This window comes from Selaginella moellendorffii, unplaced genomic scaffold, assembly GCF_000143415.4.
Source record: "Selaginella moellendorffii unplaced genomic scaffold, v1.0 SELMOscaffold_65, whole genome shotgun sequence".
In the NCBI taxonomy this organism is placed as follows: Eukaryota; Viridiplantae; Streptophyta; class Lycopodiopsida; order Selaginellales; family Selaginellaceae; genus Selaginella; species Selaginella moellendorffii.
The window spans coordinates 835,630-845,608 of record NW_003314326.1 but is presented as its reverse complement, the minus strand read 5'-3'; the positions used below and the strand labels follow the sequence as shown (position 1 = coordinate 845,608).

The window sequence follows — 9,979 nt, the reverse complement described above, 5'->3', positions numbered from 1 at the left end:
GCTCGCAAACCTATCCCACAGAAGAGAAAAAAAAACCAATCAAGACTCCCCGAGAAGCAAGAAAAACTCACATTTCCAAAGTAGCGGTCCAAGACTTGGACATAGTGATGAATCACCTCGAGACCATCCAATTCGTTATCCTCAGAATCCACACAGATGCAAAAGTAGAGGCTCGCATACCTACGAAAAGAAAGCGAAGAAAGAATTTCCACCAAGAATTGGATCTGTCGATAAGAGATCACAGTGTACCTCTTATAGACGACCTTGAGTCCCTTCCACTCGACAAAATTACAGAGCTTGGGTCCTCTGGGAAGAATGAGCGCGCTGAGCTCGCGAATCGCCTGGATCCATGCCAAGCATCAGGGATCGATAAACCCTAAGGAGAGAGCGATCGGGCAAGAGAGATCACGCTACCTTAAGTCGCTCCTTCTGCGTGTATGGAGAGTACCATTTCGTCAATCGCACCTTTCCCTGCCTGCTGATGAGCAGAACGAATCGGATCTGGCGAGAAAAAAAACCGCGGATCGATCGACCCAGTTCGTGGCGAAAACACATACCATGAGCGCTCCCCTCTTCTCTTTAAGCCAAAGCCCTAAATGTCAAGTTTAACCAAAAGGTATTACCTTTACTTCCAAGGTCAAATTACATAAATTAGGGTTCTTCGCAAGAATTTACATTTTTAGGGCTCAAAGAGCCGAGCAATCGGTGTTGGCGAATCCGAGCCGCGCGTGCTGGACATCGTAGAGGAAATGGATGTTTTGCTGCTGGAAATTCCCGATGATCGACATGCCATCCGTGGGAAGAATCGCGAGGCAGTGCTTGGCTTCTTGCGGATCCGGCTGGATGAAATAGTTCTCCTGCGGAAGATCCAGCTCGGCTCCGTTTTGGAAGACGATGCTGAGGGTAGGGAATGGCACGGCGGTCCTCCCAGTGGCATTGTAGCAAATCCCCAGGATGTCGAAGGGATCGGCCCTAGGGTATGAGATCCTCGCCAGGAACGCGCTCTCCACCGCTCGGTACGCGTCGCGATTGAGGTACGTGAGAGTGGTTCCCGAATCGATGATCGTCCCGCCGCTTCCATTGGGAGCGATCGCGAATCTCTCGGCCGGGATGGGGAGAAGTTCCTGGTCGATCTTGATCCCCTGGATTCCAAGGTAGTAGAAGGTCTCCACCGAGTTGTTCGTCCTCACGAATGGCGTGAATCTCATCTGATCGAAGTGCCGGGAGAGGGCAAATCCAGCGCCAAAGCTGATGGCGCTGCTCACGCTCAGGTTGTTGGTCCGGTCGACGAGGCAGTAGGAAAAGCTCTGGCCGATTGGCGAAGATCGCAGCTGGGATGGGAAGGAGAGAGCTCCCTGGCCTAGCCCGAGAAGCCCGCCAGCGCCCTGGAACAGCCCCTTGTTGGAGTGGCCACAGCCGATCACCATGTCCCGGATCTCCAGCGACGAGGGATGATCCGAGAGGCTCACTGACAGTGATTCCAGCGCCAGGTCCCCCGACGTCCGCGAGGAATCGCCATACCAGTAGAAGTACTTGCAAGTTTTTGGAGAAGTCTTGGAGGAGTTATCGCGGCATTCGTCGTGGACGACTAGATCGCAGGCCGCGGCATTGCAAGGGATGATCTTGAAGGAAGTGGACTGAGATGGATCAAACACCGGGCCGGATTGGTCGAAGCAAGCCTTGCAGGGCTTGCACTGGAGCCAGGTGAGATCACTGCCAGTGTCGATGATGAGGAGGAAGTGCCGCGGAGGATTTCCCACGAACACGTCCATGAAGTACTCGCCAGCTCCAAGCTCCGCCCCGGACTCCACGGTGGAGTCGACTTCTTCCCACGAAGACGATGGCGATGGAGGTGATTTCGTGGAGCTGGAGTTCGTCATCTCCAGGTAAGCCTCTGGATTGGCGCTGGCCGTAAGCTTTTCACTCACTCTTTTCTGGAAGGATTGGAGGCGAGTGATGTCTCGCTTGAGCGATTCCAGCAGCAGCGACCTCCTGTTCCTGGTGGGCTGCCCGTGATCCCTGTGCTTGAGCTCCATCTTGAGCGAGGTCTTCATGGATTCCTCGAGCAAGACGCGTCGTGAAGGAGTTTGGACGTCGCCGCAAGCGCTGTCTGCCATTCCTCCTCTCAGGTAGTCTGGCTGGATCATCGCCATGCCTGACGCGTTTTTGGTGCTGTTTTTTTCATCAGTGACGAGATAGATTCCAGGGACACTTCCTTGGGTCGCGGCCGAGGAGAGAGTTAGCAGCGCCAGCAGCAGTAGCAGCTGGGAATTGGAGCTGGGGATCATCCTGGACGAGAGGCAACGAAACCAATCAAGCTAAAACCTAGAGCTGGATCGACTGGTGAATTTCTTTGTTCTTTTTCGTGGTTTTGATGGGAGAAGCCAGGTTGCGTCCAGACTCCGCGTCCCGCTAGGAAGGAAGAACTAGACGAAGGAAAGGAGAGTGTAAAAGCTAGCTTTCTTGTGAGCAGTGCTGTGGAATGGACTGGGCTCGCCATAGCGAGAGGGAGCAACGCGAGCGTTTGATCTTGACCGAGCTCTGGGCTTTGAATGTGTGGTCTCTTATTTTCCCGTTGACCAACATCGCTCAACGGCTAAGATAAGATGCTTCTTCATGTAAAGTTTCAAGACCTATGGTATGATACTTGGATTGAAAGATAGTTTTATCTTTCGAGAGCGTTTACGCGCAAAGAGATTTCGATTTATACATGTTTGACAGTAAAGAGTACGTGGAAGTGTAGCCGGGATCCAACTTAAAGGCATTCTTCGCAACAAATCCCCCACGCTCGACGTCGTCAAAGCTTTTGCAAGCGCCCAGCAAGCAAGTCCAGTCCAAGAGATCCGGCACGAAGGGCATGTTTGTGATGAGATCTCGAGCCGGCTCCAAATGCCCAGCTCTCGCAAGGAGATCAACCATGCACGAGTAATGCTGCCTCGAGTGATCCAGTCCGTGATCCTGCGCCATGGATGCAAACAAACACCTTGCGTCGCCAACTTTGCCTGTCCGGCTGCAAGAGACGAGCACTGGAACGAAGCAAGCTCCATCGGGTTCGAGCTCCATCCTCGCAGCGTAGAACATCTCCAGTGTGACATGGAAATGCCCAGATTGGGTATATGCGGCAAGCATCGCGCTCCAGGAGACGATGTCTCTCTCGGGCATACGAAGGAAGAGACTGGCGGCTTGTTTGATCCGTCCAGACTGCGCAAATGCCACCGTGATTGTGTTCCAGCTCATTTGGTTTTGCTCAGGCATTCGATCAAACATAGCTTTTGCATCGTGGAGGAGATTGTTTCTCGAGAGGGCGGACAACATCGTCGTCCAGGAGATCAAGTTCTTGTCGGGCATCTCAGCAAACGTTTTCTTAACCATCTCAAAATCCCCGGTTTGGGTAAATGCAGTCAGCAGAGAGTTCCACGATACAAGGTCGCGTTCCGGCATTGTCAGGAACATTGACACTCCTTCTTCAAGACGAGCATTTTGTAACTTTGAGTTTAACATAATGTTCCAAGACAAAAGATTCTTCTGTGGCATCCAATCGAACAATGACTTTGCATCTCGAATATACCCTCTCTGGGTATATGCAGAGAGCATGTTGTTCCAGGAGACTAGATTCTGTGCCGGCATCTGGTCAAACACCTTCTTCGCATCTTTAAGATTCCCGTGTTGACTGTAGCAGCTTAGCAAGATAGTTTGCGAGATAAGGTCCTGCAAAGGCATCATTTCATACATTCTCTTGGCATGTTCCAGATCCCCAGTTTGGGTAAGCAAAGAAATGACCGTACTCCACGAGACCAGGTCGTGCTGTGGCATCGTACGAAACGTGTGGGTAGCCATGGCCACATCCCCGGCCTGTCCGTACGCGGTAAGCATGGCATTGTACGTCACAATGTCCCTCTCGGGCATCGAGTCAAAGATACCCTTTGCTTTCTCCAGACGCCCCGTTTGGGCATATATACCCAGCATCGCTGTGCAAGATACCACGTCGTGGTGAGGAATATCCTGGAACATTTTCCGTGCGCTGTCTAGCTGGCCAGCTTGTGCGTAGGCCGTGAGCATGCTCGTCCATGACAGGATATTCCTCACGGGCATGGAATCAAAGAGTGCTGTGGCATCTCCCAGATGCCCGTTTTGGGAATATGCAGCGATCATGGTTGTCCAGATGATGAGATTCTTGTCAGGCATTCCATCAAAGAATATCTTGGCATCTTTGAGGTTTCCGGTGTGGGCGCAAGCCGACAGGAGTATCGTCCACGACACGGCTGTGCGCTGGGGCATGGAATCGAACACGCGTAACGCTATATCAAGATGCCCATTAGTGGCATATGCGGCAAGCATCGAGTTCCAGGCAGCCACGTCCGGGTAGCGAATATTCTGGAACATCTCCCGCGCCTCGGCAAGATGCCCGTTCCTGGCATATGCCTCGAGCATAATCGTGTGGGAAATGGCGCTCCACTGTGGCATGGACTCCAACACTTGCTTGGCCTCTTCCAAATGCCCGTTTCGCGCGTATGCATTGAGCATGAAATCCCACGTAAAGGAGTCCTTGTGCGCTGTGCGGTCGAAGATCGCCCGCGCGAGGCCCGGGCTGCCGCAAGCGCCGTACAGCTCCACGAGCTTGTTGCAGAGGAAGGCATCGGTGGTGTAGAGGTTTACAAAAGCGGAGGCGATTCGAGAGTGGACAAGCTTGGCTTGTGAGAGTGTCTTGCACGAGGCGATAAGGCTCAGGCACTCGCGTCTATCCAGCCTCGTTTCCAAACTAACCATCAATGCTTTGTCAATCAAATTCGATGTTGAGAATTAATCATGCCGCTAATGTCTAGTGGTATGATTCTCGCTTAGGTTGTGAGAGGTCCTTTGGCAAAAGAAAATTCTATTCTAGATCGCACATTTTCTACCGTGGAGTCCTTAGTCACGTTGCTAATGGGCATTTGGTCTAGTGGTATGATTCTCGCTTAGGGTGCGAGAGGTCCCGAGTTCAATTCTCGGAATGCCCCCCATTTCGGTGCTTCTATCATAAACCCAGACACAATTCCAGGACCTCCAAATCAGAAATATGCACCCCCTTTGCTCCACTTTTCATCCCAATTGCTATCGTAAGGTTTTCTCAGAGTCTGGAGTGGATAAGTTTTGCAGCCATCAACCTGCCATAACAATGCTTTTCTAAAGTTTTGACCATTGAGTTACCTTCCAGCAGACAAAGAGTCGAGGTCCTGTTCCTCCATAGAATTCAGGATAAATCTTCAAGAAAGGTTCAAGTAAAAAGAAGTGTGTACATGTCTTTCAATTGTGTTCAACGGGCTTGATTTGTTCGAAATGATTCATAATTGTGCTAAACTGAACTCCGAAGTTTTTTCCGCGTATAGCTCCCAGACATTTATACTTGTTTCCAAAAAGCTCATTGTATCTGTGATCAATTGTCAGCTCTTGAATGTTTGTTACCTCGTGTGTTTCTCTTGTACAATCCTTATGTGGTATATGGTTCTAGCGACCAAAATCCCTCTGACAGCCTTGTAGATCCTTCTTCACCATCTCAGCAAAGATTTGCCCTGCCTGTGTGTCGAAAGAGTCACTCTCAGCAAAGGTTTGCCCTCGGAGGAGTCACTCATGCGAATCACACACTAGGATATGGAACAGCTGGGATAGTGGCTTCGATCTTACAAATTGCTCAAGAAATCTCTAAAGGATTTTGCACCAAAGTGATCACTTGGCCATCTTAGAACAAAACCAAGGATTTCTTTGTCACTGGAGGACATTTATTCAAGTCTTGCAAGACCAACTTAAACGAGCTATGTTGCTCCTCAACTTTCTTCTGGCCACCTTTCCAGCATCGCTTGTTGCAATGTTTACAGTACAACACCTCTTGATATTTCCCACTAGTGCTTGAACCTTGTAAGAACAAGTCTGAAGAATGACAATAACTACAATTCAATTTGTAATTTTCCTTAAGGGATATTCAATGTAACCCTAATTATATACTGATTTGGACCTTTTGGCTGAAGGAAAAGGCTGTTTGCATTAACCCCCTTTTAAGTTAGTTCAATTCTTAAAGTTTTATCTTTATCTTAAGCTCAAAGAAACAAAATATTCCATTCTTTTGCTTATGCCATGAAACATAAGATTCCCATTCCATTTCCATTTACTCATTCCACTTAAAAACAATAAAAATATAGTAAATCAAGCGGGTTTTCAATTGTCTTTCTGTTTTGATTGTCGTAGCATCAAGTTGACGCTTTCAACGATCAAAAGTGTTTCCGTTAGTTGGCTTAGCAAAGAAAAACCCCGTTTGGAGAAACGCATAGGCCAAAGCAGTCGCAAAATAGAAGTTGGCATACCGATGGGTAGACAACCGCCATCAAAATAAAAGAAAGGAAAATCGGTAGGTGATAGAAGTATATAGACAGTGGTGTTATCAGGCAAAACATGTTGCCATGAAACACCGACCTTAGATTTCTTGGTGCAATTTTAACAACACTCCACGTTAACTTCTTTCGGCCAAAGTTGATGGATGGACCTCAGAAACGTTCCGTATAGACTGGTTTGATAGCTTGAATGCTTGAGGTAAATCACCTGCACGGAACGTTTCTGGGGTTCCACAGTCAGAAATCTGAGGGCGCAAGAAGACCCATGCTGGAAAGATTGACGATAGACCAGTTTTGTCTTCTTTGATTTCCAAGTACACAAGTTACGAAGAAGATATTGCGACCCTCATCGATCTACAAATTCTCCCTTCATTACTTTTGTCATCTTCGAAGAATGTCAGAAACAGAAGCATTGCTGCTGATGGTATGCTTCTTACATTCTTACGCAGCAGCAGATCTCAATGAGGAGATGAGAGATTTTCTCTGAGACGTGACTCCTCCGTTTTTCACAAATCATACGGTTTGTTTCCTCTTTTTCAAACCCTTGTGAACACATAGATTCCGATTTGCAGTTATCAAATGGAGACATCATCCTCTGCGTCCCAATTAAAAACCAACTGTCTCTAAGAAACCAGACGCTGCAGCTTCTGGTAAGTTGTGCAGCATTCCTCGTTTGGCCCCTCAAATGATGAGCAAAAAAGAGCACAATCGATCAGAAAATTCTGGTCAGCTGTTTGGTCTAGAAGTTGGATCGTGCAAGAAAAACACAATACCGGTGTTGCAAACTTCGAATACCATAGCCACAAGATTTGGTTCAGCTAATCATAAAAAATTCCTATGGAAAAAATCGAGTGCCATTGGCTGATGAAGAACCTGGATCTGAGCACAACTCTCAAGAGTTGACGATACTTTGCATGATCACAACAGCATGGCTACAACAAGTTGAACGGCAACTTTAAAGAGATGGAAACAACTAGAAATGATTGGGAGCCATACGTGGAACAAACGTCCGAGTTCAGTCTGGCGCAGTTGTGGATCACCTCAAACAAATTAGGCCCAGTGAACACAATTGAAGCAGGATGGCAGGTATGTGGAAATTCAAGTGTTTCTATACTGAACCTTGAGGAAGTGGACCTCGACTCTTTGTCTACTGGACAGTAAATCAGATTGGTAATAAAACATTTTATAAGAATTGTCAACATTTGACAGGCCGATGGCTACATAAATACTGGATGCTATAACCTGTACAGACTCTAGACCTGGAAAACACGTAAGGTTATCTCATATATTGTGTAGAGTCTGGAGTGGATACGCTCGAAAATGTTCCTCCTAGTATGTATTTGTTGCTTAAGCCTTGGCTGAATTTTTCAGGACGATGGCTCAAAGAATTGGTGGTTACAAAATTGACGGGAAACTATAGGATACTGACTTGCAAATCTTTTCTAATTTCTACAGAATGACACTTTGGAAGTTACTATGATAAAGAAATTGGAGCAAGACACACAAAGACTGATATGGGAAGTGGAGAATTTCCATCCCAGGGATATGGTAATTTGCATACCAGAGAAGAATACAGTACCTGGATTCTAGTGGTGCGATGCAGCCAACAGTTGGGATGAAAAGAGAAGTTGAAACACCTAAATGCTATACTGCTACTAGTGTCTCGGCTATGAATGGGGCATATTTCTTCTTTGGAGGCCCTGGCAGTGCCTGAAAAATGCAAAGGTGTATTTGCTAACAATCCAAAAAATTCTGATAAATTCAATGGGGTGATTCTTGCGCTGCAACAGGCATCCCTGATTTGGCAAAGCTCATCGGTTCAATGCCCCAGCACACAGCCGTGTCATGGATGATACTCTTGTTACTGGAAGCCTCGAAGATGCCAAGATATTCTTCAATGGAATGTCCGACAAGAATCTCATCTGGACAACCATGATTACCGCGTATATCCCAACACGGGCATCTGTGCCTTGGATTTCCAGGGAGGAGACCGTCGCCGCTATGGGGTGGAATGACGCTCGCCAGGATCACAATGCTGCTTCTACTTCAGGCGCGTCCGCAAGGCTCAGCCGATCTCTGGAAATCGCTACTCCGGTCACTAGTCCCGTTTTGATGCGGATGAGCTACATTTTTATAGATCTTTGCAGTGGAGCATGGCTCAAGAGCTGATGCCGGTAAGAAATCACCGGTTTTCTCTAGCTTGCTCTTTAAGAACAATTTGCTACTTTTATCTAGGATCTGTTTACCATGGATCTCCAATACTGCTGGAAATCATAGGCCCACTTGGTGCAAATAGGTGAGAGGACATCGTCAAGGTTTTTCTCAAGCGAAAGCCAACGTTGTCTCTGTGTGATAGCCCCATTGTTTTTCTTCTTTCGGATTCTGTTGATAATTCTCATTGGAAAACGTCTCTCTGCTGTTCACAATCACTACACTCGTCTTCTGGAGCTGCCACTACCTTCCAAAGGCAGGAGAAAAGTAAGATTGGAACCTTAGAATTACTTATTCGACGCTTTTTCGGGCTTTTTCTTACAGGTGAAACTCTTGACACTGGAGAGGTAGTTCTTTTCAATCCCTTCACAGTCTTGTCTATGTTGGAGGATCGACGTCGTCTTCGTTGTATGCTTGGCTCCCTATGCTTCATTAGAAGGTGCGGCATATCACACTTTGGAATTAATTTTCTTTCTTGCTAAACCATAGTTTTTCTATGCTGGAAATGCTCTGCTTGCTGCTTTTGCATGGGTCATGGCTTCACACTTCGCAATGTATCCTGTTTTCCTGTTGATTTCGGCATTTTAACGCACTTCCGATCTTGCAAGTCTAATTCCTTGCGTCTATTTTTAAGATTGCTTCAGACAAGCCCCAACGATAAGAAAACAACAGAACTATGTACCATCGTGACAAAGAATCGGGTTACACAATCCCAGTATACAAGATGACCAGACGGCTGACCACAGGCAAAAGCTCCAGAGCTTTTCCCTTTGAACGTTCGTGAAGGTTTTCAGAGATTCTGAAAACTTTAGTGGCAACATAGTTTGCAGGATAGCACCACTATCTCTATGTTTCTATCACTGGCCGATTTTCCTTTCTTTTACTTTAATGGCGGTTGTGTCGACTACCTATCGGTGAGACTTCTCCTCCTTGCAAATTAAGCATTTATATATTGTGTTGCTCGTATTTGGGACTCAATGGGCCTTTTCACTTACGAGCTCTCTGGTCTGTATTTGAGTAATTTTTTTCGATTTGGATCACAGGTTTATAGAATTTATGTTTGCAGATTTCAAGTACGCTTCATTTCGTTGGAGCTATGGATTTGGAGGGTAATATACTCTTTTTCCTTCTTTTTTTTTCTGTCCCTTTTTCATTTTTTTTTCCCTTCTGGAACAGGAAATGTTAGCTTCTATTTTGCGACTGCTTTGGCCTATACGTTTGTCCAGGTAAACGCGGTTTTTCTTTGCTAAGCCAACTAAAGGAAACTCTTTTGATCGTTGTAAGCGTCAACTTGATGCTACGAGGTCCAAGCTAACAATCAAAACAGAAAGACAATTGAAATCCCACTATATTTTTTATTGTTTTAAGGTGGAATGAGTAAATGGAAATGGAATGGGAATCTTATG

General features: G+C 46.8%; 3 protein-coding genes and 1 non-coding gene across 5 annotated transcripts in view; 1 reads left to right on the top strand and 3 right to left on the bottom strand.

Moving 5' to 3' along the window:
* LOC112340505 (AP-1 complex subunit sigma-1-like) overlaps positions 1–595 on the bottom strand; it is a 1,251-nt gene extending 656 nt beyond the window's left edge. For both annotated transcript variants that reach the window (XM_024659004.1, XM_024659005.1), the window contains exons 1-5: positions 558–595; positions 415–501; positions 250–341; positions 72–180; positions 1–10 (exon numbers count right to left, since the gene is read on the bottom strand). The exon at positions 1–10 is cut by the window's left edge and continues 26 nt beyond it. In XM_024659004.1, coding sequence (XP_024514772.1) covers positions 1–10; positions 72–180; positions 250–341; positions 415–501; positions 558–560 — 301 coding nt within the window. In that variant the 5' untranslated portion in view covers positions 561–595. The remainder of the gene's footprint in view (positions 11–71; positions 181–249; positions 342–414; positions 502–557) is intronic.
* Positions 596–629: 34 nt separating this feature from the next.
* Positions 630–2,128, bottom strand: LOC9649093 (aspartyl protease family protein 2). Its single transcript, XM_002984969.2, has one exon. It carries the CDS (start codon positions 2,115–2,117, stop codon positions 687–689), a length of 1,431 nt encoding a protein of 476 aa, XP_002985015.2. The 5' UTR covers positions 2,118–2,128; the 3' UTR covers positions 630–686.
* A 554-nt stretch (positions 2,129–2,682) lies between these two features.
* On the bottom strand, positions 2,683–4,767 carry LOC112351740 (pentatricopeptide repeat-containing protein At4g02750-like). Its single transcript, XM_024690120.1, has one exon. The coding sequence runs from the start codon at positions 4,765–4,767 to the stop codon at positions 2,683–2,685; it is 2,085 nt and encodes a 694-aa protein (XP_024545888.1).
* A 158-nt stretch (positions 4,768–4,925) lies between these two features.
* Positions 4,926–4,997, top strand: TRNAP-AGG. Its single transcript has one exon. It is a non-coding gene; the product is annotated as a tRNA-Pro (tRNA).
* The last annotated feature ends 4,982 nt before the right edge of the window (positions 4,998–9,979 follow it).